Source organism: Ranitomeya variabilis, chromosome 5 (genome assembly GCF_051348905.1).
Source record: "Ranitomeya variabilis isolate aRanVar5 chromosome 5, aRanVar5.hap1, whole genome shotgun sequence".
Classification (NCBI taxonomy): Eukaryota; Metazoa; Chordata; class Amphibia; order Anura; family Dendrobatidae; genus Ranitomeya; species Ranitomeya variabilis.
This window is the reverse complement of record NC_135236.1, coordinates 167,486,223-167,506,719: the sequence shown is the minus strand read 5'-3', so window position 1 is coordinate 167,506,719 and position 20,497 is coordinate 167,486,223. Positions and strand designations below refer to the sequence as shown.

The window sequence follows — 20,497 nt, the reverse complement described above, 5'->3', positions numbered from 1 at the left end:
TGGCACATCAATATGCAAGCTGTGGCAAGAAGGTTTGCTGTGTCTGTCAGCGTTGTGTCCAGAGGCTGGAGGCGCTACCAGGAGACATGCCAGTACACCAGGAGACGTGGAGGGGGCCGTAGGAGGGCAACAACCCAGCACCAGGACCGCTACCTCAGCCTTTGTGCAAGGAGGAACAGGAGGAGCACTGCCAGAGCCCTGCAAAATGACCTCCAGCAGGCCACAAATGTGCATATGTCTGCACAAACAGTTAGAAACCGACTCCATGAAGATGGTCTGAGTGCCCGACATCCACAGATGGGGGTTGTGCTCACAGCCCAACACCGTGCAGGACGCTTGGCATTTGCCACAGAACACCAGGATTGGCAAATTCACCACTGGTGCCCTGTACTCTTCACAGATAAAAGCAGGTTCACACTGAGCACATGTGACAGATGTGACAGAGTCTGGAGACACCGTGGAGAGCGATCTGCTGCCTGCAACATCCTTCAGCATGACTGATTTGGCAGTGGGTCAGTAATGGTGAGAGGTGGCATTTCTTTGGAGGGTCGCACAGCCCTCCATGTGCTCGCCAGAGGTAGCCTACTGCCATTAGGTACCGAAATGAGATCCTCAGACCCTTTATGAGCCCATATTCTGGTGCGGTTGGCCCTGGGTTCCTCCTAATGCAGGACAATGCCAGACCTCATGTGGCTGGAGTGTGTCAGCAGTTCCTGCAAGATGAAGGCATTGAAGCTATGGACTGGCCCGCCTGTTCCCCAGACCTGAATCCGATTGAACACATCTGAGACATCATGTCTCGCACCATCCACCAACGTCACGTTGCACCACAGACTGTCCAGGAGTTGGCAGATGCTTTCGTCCCAGTCTGGGAGGAGATCCCTCAGACCACCCGCCGCCTCATCAGGAGCATGCCCAGGCGTTGTAGGTAGATCATACAGGCACGTGGAGGCCACACACACTACTGAACATCATTTGCTTGTCTTGAGGCAATTCCACTGAAGTTGGATCAGCCTGTAACTTCATTTTCCACTTTGATTTTGAGCATCATTCGAACTCCAGACCTCTGTGGGATATTAGTTGTGACTTACGTTGATCATTTTAGGTTTTATTGTTCTCAACACATTCCACTATGTAATGAATAAAGATTTACAACTGGAATTTTTCATTGTGATATCTAGGATGTGGGATTTTAGTGTTATTTTTTTGAACAATGTATGTGTGTGTGTATATATATATATATATATATATATATATATATATATATATATATATACATATAAAATATATATGTGTATTTAGGCAGCGTGGTGGATCAGTCTCAGTATATAGCACTTTCTGTGCTGGGGTCCTGGGTTCATCTCTTGCCTAAACAACATCCACAAGGATTTAGTATGTTCTCCCTGTGTTTTGGGGACACTTTAAAGACATAAGAAGTTTAGATTGTGAGCCCCGATGGGGACAATGATGATGTCTATAAAGCGCTGTAAAATTAATAACACTATATAAACAAGTAAATATAAATATATACCTGAGCTGTGGGTTTAAGGATGTATAGGGACAAACATTTCTATTAATGAGAACAATGTTTAAGATGACTGGAAAAAAATAATCAAGTATACAAATATTGTAATAATTTATTTTAGAACAGTTTCAATAGTGATTAAATTTTGATATTTAGTCCATTTGTTCCATAGTTCAAGGAATTTCTCATCCTGGATATTCTAAGTTCTCCTAATATAGAGATAGTGTTGAGCTAGTTGATCCATGGTAAGGTAAATGGTGGGTCTGCATCTTTCCATTGTCTTGCTATGAGGATTTTTGTGACATTGATAAAGTGAGATATGGATGATTTTTTTATTGAAAAATTTCAGTGAAAAATCTGGATTGAAAAAACATAATTTGGATGTGAGATTTACGTTAATTTTCTGAGTCATTTCCATATACTGTATGTTGTTTTTTTTCCTCGAAGTGGTTGAATTTTGGGGCATGCCAACCAGATATGGGGTAGAGTTCTAGTGTCCTGATTGCATCGCCAACTATTGGGAGAGTACATTTTATCTACCGAACTTTGTGACTAATGTCTGATGTTTTGCACCCCTTTGAAATAATCTTAGAACAGAGTCTCTTCCATTTCATTGTCGTGGAGTGAGAATATGGCTTTTTTGAAAAGCCATTGGATTTGTCTGGAATAACAATTTTCATGTGTCCGGTCTGATGGGCGTCGCGGTCAGGTACTTCCCATCTTCATACGGTCCTCTCTGAGCTTTCCCGGCACCTGCGCACTTCAGTACTTTGCTCTGCCCTCAACAGGGCAGATAACTATGCCTGAGCAGGAGCAGCGACAGGAAGCAAAAAAGAGGACGTCATCGCATGAAGATGGGAGGCGCCGGCCCCAGACAGCAACGCCCATCGGACCAGGTGAGTATAATATAACTTGTTTTTCTCATCTTTCAGGTTACATCGGGGGCTTATCTACAGCATTACAGAATGCTGTAGATAAGCCCCTGATGATGGTGGCGGCAGTTTACAGGCCCAAAATCATTGACAGATTCCCTCTAAGTAAAGGAATGCACTCCAAAACTGATTACCAACAGCGGGCACAAAAAAAAAAAAATAGCCGACGTGCCCCTTTAGGACTTGTGCACACAATGCAGATTTTGCTAGAAAAACCTGGAGGAATCCTGATGCCAGCAAAGCAAATGAGAAACCTGGAGTGTCATGCACAGGCGGATTTGGTGCAGAAAATAACCTGCAGCGTATGGGTATGTTTCCACGTTACGGATGGGCAGCGGTATCGCCGCAGCGGCAAAGCCGCTCGGCGCTAAGCCCCGCCCCCTTTCTGGGACGCGATCATGCCGGATGTGTTAACTCTTCACATCCGGGATGATCGCGCTCTCCCATAGGGCCCTGTGATATGCCTTGCAGGGACGCTGCGTCCCCGCAAGGTGTACGGACATGCTGCGATCTGAAAAGACGCGCAGCATGTCCGGAGTCGCAGGGCCGCCGCGTGCGGGTTTCCACGCATAGTGGAGATGGGATTTCATCAAATCCCCTCCACTATGCTGGAACATCTGGACGCTGCGTGTTTGACGCTGCAGCGCTGCGCAGCGTCAAACTCACAGCGTTTACTTAACGTGGAAACATACCCTATCAGTTCACTGTGCGTTTTTCACCACTGACTTCACTCAAATCAGTAAAAAAAACCAGCAAAAATGCATAAAAAATGTGAATTTTTCCTGCCAAGAGATGCAGAAAATTCTGCATCCATTAACTCAACGTGTGCACACAGCCTAAAGGTGGATTTACTACCAAAAAGCAAATTCTTTTTCCGATACTTCAGGCGTGCACCCACATAATTATTAATTGGAGTGCGATATCGCACCTTCATGGTGAGGACACGTTCAGGATTTAGTCAGTAGTTTAGCTCAGTATTTATAAGACAAAACCAGGAGCGGTGTCTCAGCCAACACTATAAGCCTAAAAGTCTCACACAGGCTCAGCACAATAGTAATAAAAGTTATAGGCCCCGCCTCTTCCGGTGACAATATCAAATCATTCAACCCTTTAAATGTTTAAATGAGCAGTAGCCAATCAGACAGCAGCAGGATGAAGAGTGTCATTCATTCTAACCAATCAGCAACGGTCAAAGAAAACTTCCGTCAGGAGTGTGCTTCCTGTTCACGCACGTTAACGCTACGGACGGATTTGACCAATCAGGAGCGACTATGCCGTGCTCCTGTCCAATCAGCGCGAACGTTAGCCTAACGCGCGGCCAGTTTGATCGCTGTGAGTGAGAAGGATAGAGAAAGATGGCGGAGTCGGTGGCCGCGGCGCGCTGACCCGGCCGAGGCGGTCAGGAATGGCGGAGTCTTACAATGTGGTGTTACTGGTAGACGCCGCGGACTTGGGACTGAAGGACCGGGTGACGCTGCTGGCGCTGCGGCTGCTGAACTTCCTGACGTGCCGGGCGGGCCTCGGCCAGGTCCGCTGGAGTTACCGCTTCCTAAACTCGCTGGGGGGCCGTTGCAGGCCGCCGCGGCGCTCCGACCTCCGAGAGCTGGCCTCCCGCAGCTGGGCCGAGTTTGAGGAGGAGCTGGAGGCGTGCTGGCAGCGGGCAGGGCCCAGCCGCAGCTCCGGGGCGCCCCCCGCCGCCCTCACACACACCGCGCTCATGGAGACCTTGTCAGACTTCCAGTGGGACCGGCCGGACATCACGTCTCCAGCCAAGCCCGCGGTGGTGAGGGCCCGCCGGGGAGGACGGCTGCGGGCCGCGGAGGAGCCCCCGGACTCCCCGTCAGAGATGGCGGCCGGCTCCGGCTGCAGGAGTGCGGTGTTCGTCCTGGCCCCCTGCCCCCACTCCCGGGAGCAGCTCTCACACTTCACCGGGGGCGACACCGGCCGCCAGCACGTGATGGACCAGCTGCTGTCCCGGGGGCTGCACCACATGCTCGCCCACAGGAGGGTCACCCTGTACTGGCTGGACACGGCCGACTGGGCACAGGTGAGAGGGGCCTGCTGGGAGTTGTAGTGCCACATGAGCTGGGTGCGGACCCCAGGGACTGTCTGTGTGTGGGGCATTTCACGGCTAGAAGCCACAGATTATCTCCAGCCTGCAGGAGCCACCATGGGTCTGTGATGGGACTTGGCGGGCCGGAATTTGGAGCGCGGGAGGAAGAGATCAGATTGATACTGTTTTTGGGAAACGTTTCTGTAAATCTTGCATTTTATTCCTTGGGAATCTCTGGTGTTTGTACACACAGGAGTCCAGTGGGCGGTGCTAATCGGTGTCTTCCCTGTATGCAGAGATGACGGTCAATCACTAGTAGCTCCGCCCACTGGACCCATACACACAGCAAGGAGTCAATGAGTAATATATAAGCTGTGCTGAATCTTGTCCCACAAACCCATGTATCATTCTGCTCACCTACTCTCGCCATGCTGTCCACAGAATGGACTGGGTGACCAATGTAGTGTACGGAGTGGAGCACAGCAGCCCATACATATAGTGGCCGTCTGCTGCTGGAGAGGATTTCAGCGGAGCTGTCAGGTCACCAGTGATCTCGTTTTGATTATCTATCCAATGACTAGGTCATCAACAGTTCAGCCACAGACAATCCCTTTAAAGTTATTCTCAACTTGAAAAAGAGCTTGACTGGCATTTCACACGAGCAGTATGGTAGTTGCTCTCCAAAGCTGAGCTCGCTCTGGCAGCAGTGACCCCTGCTGCATGGGAAGAGTTAAGTGATACTGAAACTGGTCATAATCAAGAGCTGAAGGTGCCCTACAATGAACAACCATATTCACAGCAGTGCTTACAAGCTCTACAGGAGAGCCTGCGAGCACTGCACTCCTGCCTAGGCAAATGGGCAACACAGGTGGCCAGATATTTTAGGTTCCCTTTAACATGGCCTTCTGTCACCACATCGGGAGCTGAATGGTCCTGATGATGTTGCATCAGTAGATACTTGTGAGGAGGCATTAACGATCGTCGTGCATCTGCCTAAGCAACGTCATCCAAACCACCTACTTTCTGATGCAGAAGTGACTGGTGCTGGAGAACTTGCTTTTTTGACATCATGTTTGTTCCAACAAAATGTGTAATCTTTAATAGAAGTTAATTATTCCCTTTTGTTTCTAGATGTGGCAAACTTGTGATAATTTTGGCTACTGGACAATGGTGGAAGTAGTGCAGCATGTTGGTGGCAAGATAATCCCATCTGAGTGTTTACTGGAATCTTCGTTCCCGCAAGCAGCAGAGTTCTCCTCCTGCAGAGCGCCTGTGAATATTCCCTTTGATTCTGTGCTGTGTTCACTTTTCACCAGTGAGCTGGAGTACAGATCCTGGTTTCCACAGCAGGATGCAGTGGTGACCTTCATGACAGCTGGTAAGTCACTCTAGTTTGTATTGCCTGGCTGCAAAAATACCAATCACTAATAAATAAGTGAGCGCGCTCTGAGTGAGGTGTTATCTGAGCATGCTCATGTGCCAATAGAATATCTTTGGTGTGCTTGAATACTATGTTCGATTCGCTGTTGCTGCACATCTCGTGGCTGTTCGACAGCTGCCGCACATGCAGGAATTGTCTGTTTGTTAGGCAATCCCTGCATGTGTTGCGGCTGTTGAATGACCACAAGACGTGCAGCAGCGGGGACTTGAACATAGAGTATCTTCGATGTGCTAGAATGCTGATAGCACACGAGCATGCTCAGATAACACCTTATTAGATGAGTAGCTTACAACCTCTATGCGTTTCACCGAGGGCTGTGGAGTCGGTAAGCCAAACCTCTGACTCCAACTCCACAGTTTCCATGACTCCAACTCAGACTCCACCAAAATGGGCTCTGACTCCACAGCCCTGGTTTCACCACATACGGCTCATCAGGAGGCGAGATGAATTGATGCTGCATGGTGCTGGTCTATGCTCATTTATTTATATCCAGGTGGTATCCTAAGGCAGTGATTTTCAACCTTTTTTGAGCCGCGGCACACTTTTTATACTTAAAAAATCCCGGGGCACACCACCAACCAAAATGGCACAAAATGACACTAAAACAGTACATATTCTACATATAGTTAATAATATAGATTCTAAATGTATTTATACTCACTCAGTGTGAAACCTGGGCCTGTTTCGATAAACACAAAAGGGATATCCTGGCAGGAATGGTGGAAAGACACACACAAAGCTCTTCCTCAACAGTTCTCCGTCTCTCCCTGTTTTGTTTTTATCGCAGTCAAGCTTGAGAAGCCCAGCTCACATAGATATGTGGTCGAAAATGGGAGCAATGTCAAAATAGCTTTGTTGGCCAGAATGGGGAACTCCTTGGAGTGGTACTGTGCAGTGTATATATACAGGAGGAGTGGTACTGTGCAGTGTATATATACAGGACAGGAGGAGTGGTACTGTGCAGTGTATATATACAGGAGGAGTGGTACTGTGCAGTGTATATATACAGGAGGAGTGGTACTGTGCAGTGTATATATACAGGAGGAGTGGTACTGTGCAGTGTATATATACAGGAGGAGTGGTACTGTGCAGTGTATATATACAGGAGGAGTGGTACTGTGCAGTGTATATATACAGGAGGAGTGGTACTGTGCAGTGTATATATACAGGACAGGAGGAGCGGTACTGTGCAGTGTATATATACAGGATGAGTGGTACTGTGCAGTGTATATATACAGGACAGGAGGAGCGGTACTGTGCAGTGTATATATACAGGAGGAGTGGTACTGTGCAGTGTATATATACAGGACAGGAGGAGCGGTACTGTGCAGTGTATATATACAGGAGGAGTGGTACTGTGCAGTGTATATATACAGGACAGGAGGAGCGGTACTGTGCAGTGTATATATACAGGACAGGAGGAGTGGTACTGTGCAGTGTATATATACAGGACAGGAGGAGTGGTACTGTGCAGTGTATATATACAGGACAGGAGGAGTGGTACTGTGCAGTGTATATATACAGGACAGGAGGAGTGGTACTGTGCAGTGTATATATACAGGAGGAGTGGTACTGTGCAGTGTATATATACAGGAGGAGTGGTACTGTGCAGTGTATATATACAGGAGGAGTGGTACTGTGCAGTGTATATATACAGGAGGAGTGGTACTGTGCAGTGTATATATACAGGACAGGAGGAGTGGTACTGTGCAGTGTATATATACACAGGACAGGAGGAGTGGTACTGTGCAGTGTATATATACAGGACAGGAGGAGTGGTACTGTGCAGTGTATATATACAGGACAGGAGGAGTGGTACTGTGCAGTGTATATATACAGGAGGAGTGGTACTGTGCAGTGTATATATACAGGAGGAGAGGTACTGTGTGGTGTATATATACAGGAGGAGTGGTACTGTGCAGTGTATATATACAGGAGGAGTGGTACTGTGCAGTGTATATATACAGGACAGGAGGAGTGGTACTGTGCAGTGTATATATACAGGACAGGAGGAGTGGTACTGTGCAGTGTATATATACAGGAGGAGTGGTACTGTGCAGTGTATATATACAGGAGGAGAGGTACTGTGTGGTGTATATATACAGGGGAGAGGTACTGTGCAGTGTATATATACAGGAGGAGAGGTACTGTGCAGTGTATATATACAGGGGAGAGGTACTGTGCAGTGTATATATACAGGAGGAGTGGTACTGTGCAGTGTATATATACAGGAGGAGAGGTACTGTGTGGTGTATATATACAGGGGAGAGGTACTGTGCAGTGTATATACTTCAACAGCCGCCCAGCCCAGGCCCCCAGCACCTGTCCTGTATATATATTATATACACTGTATCTATACAGGCTGTGCTGGGGGCCTGGGCTGGGCGGCTGCTGTAGTGTATGTATGTGTATATATATATATATATATATATATATATATATAATATGTCAGCTGCAGCCGCCCAGCCCATGGCCGCCCCAGGTCACCCAGAGTAGACTGTCAGAACATACAACGATAATGATAGCATAGCACTCACTCAGGTGCCGGTAGCAGCTCCGGGAATCTGCCTGTGCCTGATAAGTTCAGCACTGCTTGCAGCCAGGAGAGTAGAGCAGGAGAACTCTCCGCCCACAATGTCACGCTGGCTGGCTGTGTCCTTAACCCCTATGTGTGCCTGGCCCTGCACTGACTGAGATGCTTGTGCCAGGCAGCGCAAATTGAAAGGGTAGAAAGGGTTAAAGCATAGTTTGGGGAACTTTCCCCGCGGCACACCCGACCATGTGTCCCGGCACACTAGTGTGCCGCGGAACACTGGTTGAAAATCACTGTCCTAAGGAACTCACTCCACAGGAAGTTGGTCCTGAGATGTAGGGGAGGAAACATGATAGATGCAATTGAACTAGTGTCCCCTGTGTGGATACCTCCCCAATACTATAAAGTTAGCAGACCAAGCTCCTTGGTCCACCGGAAAATGGTGCCCGCAAACTGAACCATTTGTAGGTCTGCACACTGCCCTTACTGACCCGTGTCACACAGTACCTACGGATCCCATGGTGTGGTACTGGAAATGATGAACCCGGGGAAGTGTGACACCAGCAGGGTCAGCGTGCGTTGCAGAGTGGAATGCAATGGAGACCTTCTGCTGACGTTCTAGAAGGTGCCGCCTCCAGGAGCAATGATAAGGCCTCCGGATCCATCGATGCCAACCTGTGTTGAATGCGGGAAGGGCTGCTTTGAACTCTGGGAACCGCCTCTCTGAGGCGCACAGCTGTCTCACACAGAGTAAGGTCACTGGATACTGCAGTCAGGTGGCAAGAAGCCGGGCTGGGTGCACATGCGGACTGGTGTTTCCGACAACTGTGGTCAGGTGATGGAATTATGCGCCCTGTGCTCATGTGGGAGAGCTGCGTTCCACATGTTGGGAGGCACACTGTCCTCCCCTAGGAGCGAGTCATCCTAGGCCTAATGCTTTCCAGCGCAGTGCGCTGGTAGGGGGGAGGAAATGTTAGTCTGCATCCTAGGACCTGGTATGCTATGTGATTCGATAAAAAAACGAGGAGCAGGTCATGATTGTAGGGTAACTGTGGATATGGGGATTAAATATCCACATAAATGAGAACACATGCAAAATCATTGAAAATATATAGAATCATGATTAAAATGAGAGCTGATAAAAATAAATCATCGCATAACTATGTTGGCCCCAAGAAAAAAAACTGCATAATACATAGTCATGTCAGTACAATCTTATGGTAACTCACAGGTCACTTCGGAATATGTGGTTGGATCTTTCAGATGGGTTCTTTGGCCCCCTCAGGGCTGAATGAGGTCATGTCATATACCTGTTTCCTGTGACTACAGCCTATAACTAATTACCATGATGGCACATAATAATAATCTTTATTTTTATATAGCGCTAACATATTCCGCAGCGCTTTACAGACATTATCATCGCTGTCCCCAATGGGGCTCACAATCTAAATTCCCTATCAGTATGTCTTTGGAATGTGGGAGGAAACCGGAGTACCCGGGGGAAACCCACGCAAACACTGAGAGAACATACAAACTCTTTGCAGATGTTGTCCTGGGTGGGAATAGAATAGGACTCCAGCGCTGCAAGGCTGCAGTGCTAACCACTTACTATAAGACACAGGTCACTTCACTGTGCAGACCTACAAATGGTTCAGTTTGCGGTCACCATTTTCCAGGCGGACCAAGGAGCTTGGTTTGCTTAATTTATAGTATTGTGGAGGTACCAAAACCCTTTAATGTAGCTTACACGTAATTGAATCAAAGGGATTATTAGTATTTATCTCACAGAAATCCACCCCTATTATTAAATTTTTTTTAACCTTTATTTAATCTCAATAAAAAACCTAAATGCATTAATTAATTGACATAACCCCAACACCACAGAAAGAAAAAACAACCAGGGGGGTGCCTACCCCTAAACTGGCCTATCTCAACCTGCCTACTTGCGGAGGTTGGCACCCTAGACCTGCGCAGTGGCGCCCCTGCTCGTCGATGGCTCGCCCTGCTCACCCTATTGGGCCCTGTAGTGGCAGGGGGTGAGGAAGATGATGAATAGGCAGGTGAGAAAGAAAGGTGTATGTGTGCAGTATTATATCTCTACTGAAACAGTTCTCCTTGGCTCCGTTAGCTAGACAAATGTTCTGGTACTGATAACAGAGACTATGATTAAGACTGTCCTCAATTGTGTAGATATTGCTAGTATGCCTCTGAAGATTAGATATGTCTGTGATTTAGACTAGATACGGTAAATAAAATGGGAATAAATAAATGAGCATAGACCAGAACCATGCAGCATCCATTCATCTCGCCTCCTGATGAGCCATATGTGGTGAAACGTGTCGAGGTCGCAAGCTTAGTAATCTGGTAAGTACCCCCCACCTGTGCTGTCAGCTTTATTTTTATAATTTTATGTTCCTTTATATGCTGTCCTTTATATGCTTGTTTTTTTATTTTTGGTTGTGAGTGGGTGCTTTTCATCATGGGGCCCCAGTTTTCTGCCTCTATCTGGCTACACTGTCCTGGGGGTTGTATATTTATCCTAGGGACTCCCAGCATCAGCCATTATTGAGTGTGGATGCCATATCCGCTGTCAAGTAAGGGTGCTAACCTTTGCTGGCAGGAAGGCTATTTTTTGACAGGAGACAGCCTAGTGGGGGTAATGTTGGTCTTTGATCATCTACCAGTATCTGATGCCCAATGGTTCACTCACCTCATTGGCACTTGCCAACCTACACCCTGAGTTCCGGTTGCCAGTTTGCCTTAATTTTCCTCCTGTTCATCTCGTACAGTGTGTGATTGCTTTCACTTATCCACAGGGATATCCAGGGCAGTTGGGGTCAGCTGCTGAGGAGCAGGGGCGCCATTATCACACAGATACAACTAGGGTGCCAACCTCCGCTGGTAGGCAGGTGCAAAGATAGGGGCCCTTATTGCAGGGTGAACCTAGAGTGCACTTTTAAATTGTTAGGTGATTGTGTTGTTCTATCATTTTAATTGTTCACAATAAGTTTTTGGATCTATTTTTGGGGTTTCCCGTGTTAGTCAAACGTATCACAACAAAAAAAACATTTATCTTGTCATCAGACATTTTAATTAGTTTTTATGGTAACAGAAAAGATCAGTTTTTCATACTGCATGGGGCCCTATGTTCCATCAGCCCAATAAATGCTGACGGGGAATCTGTCAGTCGATCATTTCTATCCAAAGTTGTATCAGTACCTGGCTGCAAATAATGGCTCAGCATTTCAGAGAAAATATTAGGGATAGGAGATGACTCCGATGCAGTCCCTGGCCGGATTCTCCCCATCCAACACATTGTACTTTATATTAAATTGTTGTTCTGGAGTTAATTAATTTCTCTAGTTAGACAACATGAAAATAAGCAAATGGCTTGCAAGACTCTACAAGTTTGCTATCACCGCAATCGTTCTGATGAGTAGAAACATACTGCCAGGTCATTTTTTCACGCACTGTATGCCGTAAAAACAAATCCCCCAAAATGTCAAAATTGCAGGTTTTTTTTTTTTTCAGATTCATTGCACTTTTGACTTCTTCTTTTCTGTCTTAATGTACAGTATTTGATAAAATGTATGGCATCATTAAAAAAAAAATAAACTCGTTCCACAAAAAAACAAGCCCTCATACATCTATGTGGACAAAAAAGTAAAATTGTTATGGCCATTGAAAGGAAAGAAGGAAAAAATGAAAATGTTGAGAAGGGGTGTTCAGCCTGGAAGTGCTTTGGGGTGGGACGATGCACTTACACTCCCTTAGCTACTGCTGACTTCCCAAACTAGCAGCACCCTCCATTGGCTGATTGACAGGTCGATGTTCCAGGGCAAACAACTTGTCTGTCAATCGGCTGGTGAATGAGGCTGAGAAACGAAAAGTGTGTCGTCACTTCACAATGCACTTCCAGAATCAGCTGTAGAACGCAACATCTTACTGGTGCAATGCTTTGGTGTTATAATGTAATTGATGGTCTTTTAAAGAGCTACAATGTAATATAAATGATTAGTGGGGGAGGGCTAAAGTCTAACAGGTTCCCTTTGAGTTTCAGAAGCCTTTTTTAGGGGTTAAGTCAATTCAGCAGTGCATCAGTACTGAACCCGCTGTCAGTCAGTGCCAGGGCGTGGTTACAGCCACTGATCACGATATACTGAGCAGTGACTGAATTTGTGCCTATGACTTGAAGCCAAAGGCTGCCGGGAGAAGAAAAGTTAATTTCCTCCTGGTATCTTGGCTCAGTGCAGCAGCTGAGCTGCGGCTTTTCCAACACCACAGCAGTGGAGAAGCTTTCAGTCTGGCTGCTGATCCTAAGTGAGCAGGGAGCAGATCCCGAGAGGTGGATTATAAGCTGAAGGAGTCAGGGATGGCATCCTGCGTGATTGTACCTGAGGAAGGGGATGAATCATCCCCGAAACGCGCAGTCCAATAAAGTCAGAATTTTATCTGGAATTGCTGCCTCAATCTGCGGCAGTGCCCGATCTTTATCAGTTCTGTATTCAGAACCGGCAGTCGGTGCAGCAGCCTATGGTTGATCCAATCCAGCCCTTGTATTATGCCTGCTCAGCACAACTAGCCCAGGTGAGCGGCGTTGTGCTCATCGAGGTCTGTCTGTTAGGGTATGTGTCCACGTTCAGGAAACGCTGCGTTTTTGACGTAGCGCTGAGCCGCAGCGTCAAAAACGCAGCGTCCAGATGTTACAGCATAGTGGAGGGGATTTAATGAAATCCCTTCTCCACTGTGCATTAAAAAACGCATGCGTTTTTCCCGCAAAAACGCACATGCGTTGCATTTTTTCAGAACGCAGCATGTCGCTACAATGAGCAAAACACGCAGGAACACCGCCGGTGACCTGCCAGTGGCCTCAGGTGCATTTTTGGTCAGGATTTTACCTGCATAAAATCCTGACCAAAGCCTGAAGCAAACTTGAACGTGGACACATACCCTTACAGGTTCATGCAGGGAGCGCTTTTGTCCTTCTAATTTTTCTGTCTTTCATAGAACAGAAGCTATCCTTATACCGGGTCCTTTCACATCTCTTGCATTCATACCGATGAATGTTCCATATAGACAGGGCTTACCATTTCAGGCCAACCTCTTTAAAGGGAACCTGTCACCCTCCCCTCCAGCCGTTATAAACTAAAAGAGCCACCTTGTGCAGCAGTAATGCTGCATTCTGACAAGGTGGCTCTTTTAGTTCTGGGTGCTGTAACTAGAGAAATAATCAGTTTTTTAATTTGTCAGAAATACCTGGTCTTCAGTCAAGGAGGCCGGCGTTTCCCCCTGCTTTAGACGCCACACAGCTGTCACTCACATCTTCTGGGCGCCGCCGCCTCCTCACCACTGTTTTGAAAATAGCCGGCGCCTGCGCTCTTTTCCCCTGCCTGGTGCGGCCGCCCTGCTTGTGATTCCCAGCCCCGCAGTGACTTATGATTTATTCACATTGCGGGGCTGGGATTCACAAGCAGGGCGGCCGCGCAGGCGCAGTCAGCTGGGCTGCATATGAGGAAAGACGGGCAGCGCTCACTGTGCCTGCACCAGGCAGGGGAAAAGAGCGCAGGCGCCAGCTATTTTCAAAACAGCGGTGGGGAGGAGGCGGCGCCCGGCGCCAAGAACATGTGAGTGACAGCTGTGTGGCGTCTAAAGCAGGTGGAAACGCCGGCCTCCTTGACTGAAGACCAGGTATTTCTGACAAATTAAAAAACTGATTATTTCTCTAGTTACAGCACCCAGAACTAAAAGAGCCACCTTGTCAGAATGCAGCATTACTGCTGCACAAGGTGGCTCTTTTAGTTTGACACGACTGGGGGGGGGTGACAGGTTCCCTTTAAGGCTCTATTCACACATCAGTAATTTTGACAAGTATTAGATCAGTATTGTATGCCAAAACCAGGAGTCTCCAAAAACAGAACCGGTGTCAATCTTTCATTTATTGTTACTCTGTCGCCTCATTGGGGGACACAGGACCATGGGTGTTATGCTGCTGTCCACTAGGAGGCGACACTATGCATAATCTGAAAAAGATTAACTGTGGCTCCTCCTGTGCAGTATACACCCCTGGACGGCATCAGCCTTCTCCAGTTTTTGCTTAGTGTCGCAAAGGAGGCACACCTAAAGATTTTTACTCCGTTTCCCGTTTTCCGACGGGATTACAGATGACGAAAAGAGGGTCTCCTGTGAGACTCCCGGCATGGCTCCTTCCTCGGCCCCCTATTATGGGGTGCCCAGTTGAAGTAGAGATGGCTATTCCCCATGTTGCTCCTTCCCCAGTCCCTCGTGTGCTGGTTCGAAGTCGAGACCCCCCCCCCCCCCTCCTTCCCCAATTCCTTTTGGTTTCTGGGTTGAGGTCAAGGCGAGGATAAAGGCCCCTGAAGGTGACAACAGCACCCTCCCTATCCCCCTCTGGGGGTATTAGGTTGAGACACCTCAGGTAGGGCCTGTACAGGCAGCATCCTACAGCTCCCAGCAATGGGCCAGCATACTGCGCCTGCATCCAGGGACCCCAGCCCAGCTGCGGGCTCCTGTTGGGGCCGGGGGGAGTGCAGGCAGGCATGGCACATACAGACACAGGGCTCCCTGCGTCCCTGTCTCTGCGGCAGCACCAGCTCTATACTGCCTCAGGGGGACCCCAGCCGGGCTCCCCCTTCCGCTTATAGCCCCACCGCCATCCTGCCTTCAAATCCGGAGGGGTCCGGTTCAGATCCGACCCCCTCCCGGACTTTCGCGCCGGCCTGGAGCCCTTCTGGGCCTCAGGCATCTAATTTAGGCCCCGGCTTCGGCCTAGCTGAAGCAGCAGCCTCCTCTCCGCCCCCCGGCCCGCCCCCCGGATGACAAATATGACACTCTACAGTGTCATACAAGGGGCGGATTGAGACAGAAAGGGCGGGTTTTTTATAGCCTTGCCGCCTTTTTCCAGCTCTCCGCCCCCTTCTCCTCCTCTCTCCTCTGTCTCTGCAGCCATTTTCGGCTGCAGATTAACCCTGCATCTCCCGGTCTGCAGGACCAGGCAGCCAGTCTCCGGGGGGCACAGGACTGTGGATTTTCGGCGCTGGACCTAGGGGTACACTGGTGGGGTAAGATCACAGCTGGGTTATCTTTACTCAGCTGTGAATCCATATTACCTATAAGGCTCCCCTGTAGGTTCTCTACCCCTGTAAGGTCCATCTGCTGGCAGCACTTCTGCACTCTGTGCACTATGCCGGGCTCAAGGTCTAAGAGAACCAGGCAGAACTGCTATTATGCATTCTGCACAGCCTGCGGGACCGCTCTCCCCAGTAGTAGCACGTACCCGCATTGTCAGAACTGTATACAAACTACTGTGTCACAGCCTCAAGAAGCCCCTGCCAATGCCTCGGTGTCTAATGCCACACCGGAATGGGCTACTCAGATATCGCAATCTATGACGCAGTCTGTAGATAACCTAACCTCCACATTGCTTCAGGCTCTGCAGGGTCATGCCCCGGCTATGACCGTTACCCAGTAAAGGGAGAGCTTGACTCAGGAACAAGATGACCCTGGCACATCCACGTCTAGGTCACGACGCAAGCGGATCCATAGATCAAGTCCATCTGCGTCATCCCATAGCACACGGTCATCCCCCTCTAGGGAGAGACACCGTTGCTCCAGGTCATCTAGACCGTCCCATTCCAGGGACAGACAATGCAGATCTCCGCAATCCCCAACCAGAGAAGGCCTCCTCCCCAGCTCACCCAGCAGGGGACGCCTCAGTGATACACAGGATTCGGAAGGCATCTGCGACTCTTGACTCAGACAGAGAAACGGAGGGGTCCCTGATCCCAATCCCTCCTAGCAATACAGCGCTAGTTGAGGACATAATATCGTCCATCCATCGGGTGCTGGACATTTATGATCCGCCACCAGAGGCCCCAGAACATCAGATTTCCTTTGAAGGACCTCTGAAGCCGCCTAAGGTTTTCTCTAACCACCCAGAGTTTAAGGTGATCCTTAAAAAGCAGCTCTCACAGCCTGAGAAAAAATTCGCTAATCGCAAATATCTGGAGGCGAGGTACCCCTTCCCACAGAAGGACACCAAGGAATGGACAGATCCACCTGAAGTGGATCCCCCAGTCTCCAGGCTAGCAGCACAGACCCTCCTTTCACTGCCAGATAGCTCAACCCTAAGGGACGCAGCAGACCGGCAGGTAGAACGCATGGCTCGTTCAATTTTCGAGGCAGCAGGGGCATCCCTGGCTCCCGCGTTCGCCTCAGTTTGGGCTGCCAAGGCCATCCTGGCCTGGGCAAACAATTTACAAGCTCTCCAAGCATCCGCTCCTGAACTGTCGGACCAAGCGGTTCAAATTGCTGTTGTAGCAGATCACATGCTCCATGCAGCTCTGGATTCAGCAAGGGGAGTCGCGGGGATAGCATCAAACGCCATCACGATTCGGCGTATCCTCTGGCTGCGGGAATGGAAAGCGGACGCAGCCTCAAAGAAGTCCCTCACGCACCTCCCCTACCTCAGTGGGAGACTTTTCGGTGAACAGTTGGACACTATGATATCCAACGCCACAGGGGGTAAGAGTACTTCTCTTCCCCAACTGAAACCTAAACGCACTTACAAGAAGCGTAACCAGACTCGATTCCGATCCTTTCGGAATTCCTCCGGCTGGTCCGTCTCACGTCCAGTACAAAATCGTAACCGTTCCCCACGCAGGGACAACTCACGATCGACGCAAAGGTCGGACAAGACCTGGCAGTCAAAAGCAGGCCAGTCTAAGCCCAGAGGAGGAAAATCTCAGACTTTCTCCTCCTCATGACTCACGGACTCCGGATTACACCACACCAGTAGGCGGCCGACTTTTGCTCTTTCATCAAGTCTGGCTGCCTATTACAGAAGACAGGTGGGTCACGGAACTAGTGTCTTCCGGATACAAAATAGACTTCACCTCCAACCCACCGGACCGGTTCTTCCTCTCTGTCCCCCCAAAACCGCCAGCCAAGGCTCGAGCCTACCACCAAGCGGTCTCCTCGCTTTGTCAATCAGGAGTCATAGTACCGGTACCCATGACCGACCGCTTCCGAGGGTTCTACTCCAATCTGTTCTAAGTTCCCAAGAAAGGAGGCAGCGTACGGCCCATACTAGACCTAAAACAGCTCAACAAATATGTACGGGTCCGTCATTTCCGCATGGAGTCCCTTCGGTCCATCATTGCGTCCATGGAGAAGGGAGAATAGATAGACATACAAGACGCATACCTGCATATACCCATTGCACCTGCCCATCAGAGGTTTCTCAGGTTCGCAATAGGCCAGGACCACTACCAATTCGTGGCTTTCCCCTTTGGACTCGCCACGGCTCCCAGAGTGTTCACCAAGGTCATGGCAGCCACCATGGACGTCCTGCACTCCAGAGGCATAGTAGTCGTTCCATACCTGGATGATCTACTCATCAAGGCTCCCACCTTCAAGGACTGCGAGCTCAGCGTCTCAATCACAACCGATACTCTCAGTCGCATGGGCTGGTTAATCAACCTACAAGTGTCATCACCAACCCCGAGTCAGTCCCTGACCTTCCTGGGAATGTTATTCAACACCTCCAGGGGTCTAGTGCTCCTTCCCAAGGACAAGGCACTGGCTCTCCGACTAGCAGTTCGCACCCTCCTCCGCAAACCCCCTCGATCTCTCCGGTTTGCCATGAGAGTCCTCGGCAAGATGGCAGCGGCAATAGAAGCTGTCCCATTTGCCCAGTTTCACCTCAGACCTCTCCAACTAGCCATTCTCAAGTCCTGGGACAGGTATCCCTTTTCTCTCGACAGCGAGTTCCAGCTAACGTCGTCAACCAGGAGGTCCCTGCACTGGTGGCTCAAGCCAACCTCGCTAGCAAAGGGGAAATCCTTTCTCTCAGGTCAATGGAAGGTCCTGACCACCGACGCGAGCCTGACGGGTTGGGGTGCGGTGCACCTACACCACAGGGCACAGGGCAAGTGGTCCCCAGCGGAAGCGACCATGCCCATCAACATCCTGGAAATTCGTGCCATCCTACTGGCATTGAGGGCCTTCCATCACTTACTGGCAGCCTCTCACATCAGGATACAGTCGGACAATGCCACGGCTGTGGCATATGTGAATCATCAAGGGGGGACCCGCAGTACCCAGGCGATGCGGGAAGTGTCACATGTCCTCCGCTGGGCGGAGGACACAGGGTCGGTTCTTTCGGCGGTCCACATTCCGGGTGTGGATAACTGGGAAGCAGGCTTCCTCAGCCGACAAGGAATAGACTCGGGAGAGTGGTCTCTCCATCCCGAAATTTTTCAACAGATCTGTCTCCGCTGGGGGACCCCGGATGTGGACCTAATGGCATCTCATTTCAATGCCAAGGTCTCCAACTTCATTGCCAGAACACACGATCTGCGGTCGCTCGGAGCAGACGCTCTGGTTCAGGACTGGACCCAGTTCCAGCTTCTGTATATTTTTCCACCTCTCCCCCTGATATCCAGAGTGGTGAGGAAGATCAAACAAGAGGGAGTTCCAACCATCCTCATTGCACCGGACTGGCCCAGACGTACATGGTACGCCGACATCGTACAACTCACAGCAGACGCTTCCTGGCGTCTCCCCGACCGCCACGATCTTCTATCACAAGGGCCGTTCTACCACCAGAACTCAGGGGATCTCAATTTGACGGCGTGGCCCTTGAGACCTGGGTTCTAACCCAGGCAGGGCTCTCGGCAGATGTCATTGGAACCATGATCAGAGCACGGAAACCAGCCTCTGCCAAGATTTATTACCGTACCTGGAAAGTTTTCTTTACCTGGTGCGAATCTCGTGGCCAGATCCCACTCCCTTATTCCCTACCCAAAGTTCTTGGGTTTCTCCAAGCGGGTCTGGAGGCCAGGCTGTCATTGGGCTCGCTTAAGAGCCAGGTGTCAGCCCTCTCAGTGCTTTTCCAAAAGCGCATTGCTACCAAGCCGCAAGTAAGGACTTTCCTTCAGGGGGTTTCCCGATTGGTTCCCCCCTACAGACGACCACTAGAAACGTGGGACCTCAACCTGGTCCTGACAGCATTGCAGGAACCACCCTTCGAACCCCTTAAGGAGGTCCCGCTCCGCCTTTCTCTCCCAGAAGGTGGTTTTTCCTGGTGGCAATCACCTCACTACGCAGGGTGTCTGAACTGACAGCACTCTCCTGCAGATGGCCTTTCCTGGTATTCACCAGGACAAGGTAGTTCTTCGTACGGTCCCATCCTTCCTTCCGAGGGTTGGTCTGACTTCCACCTCAATGAGGAAATTTCTCTACCATCCCTTTGTCCGGTTCCGGTTCATAGAGTGGAGAAGACTCTGCATACGCTTGACCTTGTCAGGCCTTTGCATATATACTTGTCTAGGACTGCATCCTTCCGGAGGTCTGATTCTCTTTTCCTCCTTCCGGAAGGCGGCCACAAGGGTATGCCAGCTTCCAAAGCTACTCTTGCCAGGTGGATCAAATCCACCATACAAGAGGCGTACCGCCTTAAGAATTCTCCTCTTCCAGCCGGTATTACGGCACACTCTACACGGGCGGTAGGGGCCTCCTGGGCCATTCGGCACCAGGCTTCGGCACAACAAGTGTGTAAGGCGGCCACTTGGACTAGCTTACACACATTTACTAAACACTACAGGGTTCATACCCAGTCCTCAGCGGACGCGAGCCTGGGTAGACGTGTCCTGCAGGCGGCGGTGCCCTAAGTGTACGGGCCTGTCTGCACAATATTCGTCCATTGCTTCCCACCCAGGGACTGCTTTAGGACGTCCCATGGTCCTGTGTCCCCCAATGAGGCGACAGAGTAAAGGAGATTTTTGTGTACTCACCATAAAATCTTTCTCTTAGCCTCTAATTGGGGGACACAGCTCCCACCCTGTTGCCCTTTCCGGGCTGTTGTAACTGTTGAGTTCTCATATTGTTTCTTGAGCTCGTACATAGTTGCCTTCTTACAGGCATAATTATGTTATTCATGTTACGTTCCTCCTACTGCTTTTGCACAAAACTGGAGAAGGCTGATGCCGTCCAG

At 49.6% G+C, this 20,497-nt stretch overlaps 1 protein-coding gene across 3 annotated transcripts in view; it reads left to right on the top strand.

Annotated features, from left to right (window-relative positions):
- The first annotated feature begins 3,641 nt into the window (after positions 1 to 3,641).
- Positions 3,642 to 20,497, top strand: part of TICRR (TOPBP1 interacting checkpoint and replication regulator) — a 162,649-nt gene continuing 145,793 nt past the window's right edge. For 2 of the 3 annotated variants that reach the window (XM_077263473.1, XM_077263472.1), the window contains exons 1-2: positions 3,745 to 4,504; positions 5,642 to 5,888. In XM_077263473.1, coding sequence (XP_077119588.1) covers positions 3,863 to 4,504; positions 5,642 to 5,888 — 889 coding nt within the window. In that variant the 5' untranslated portion in view covers positions 3,745 to 3,862. Of the gene's footprint in view, positions 4,505 to 5,641; positions 5,889 to 20,497 lie in introns of all 3 variants that reach the window. The other variant, XM_077263474.1, reaches the window with a different exon arrangement.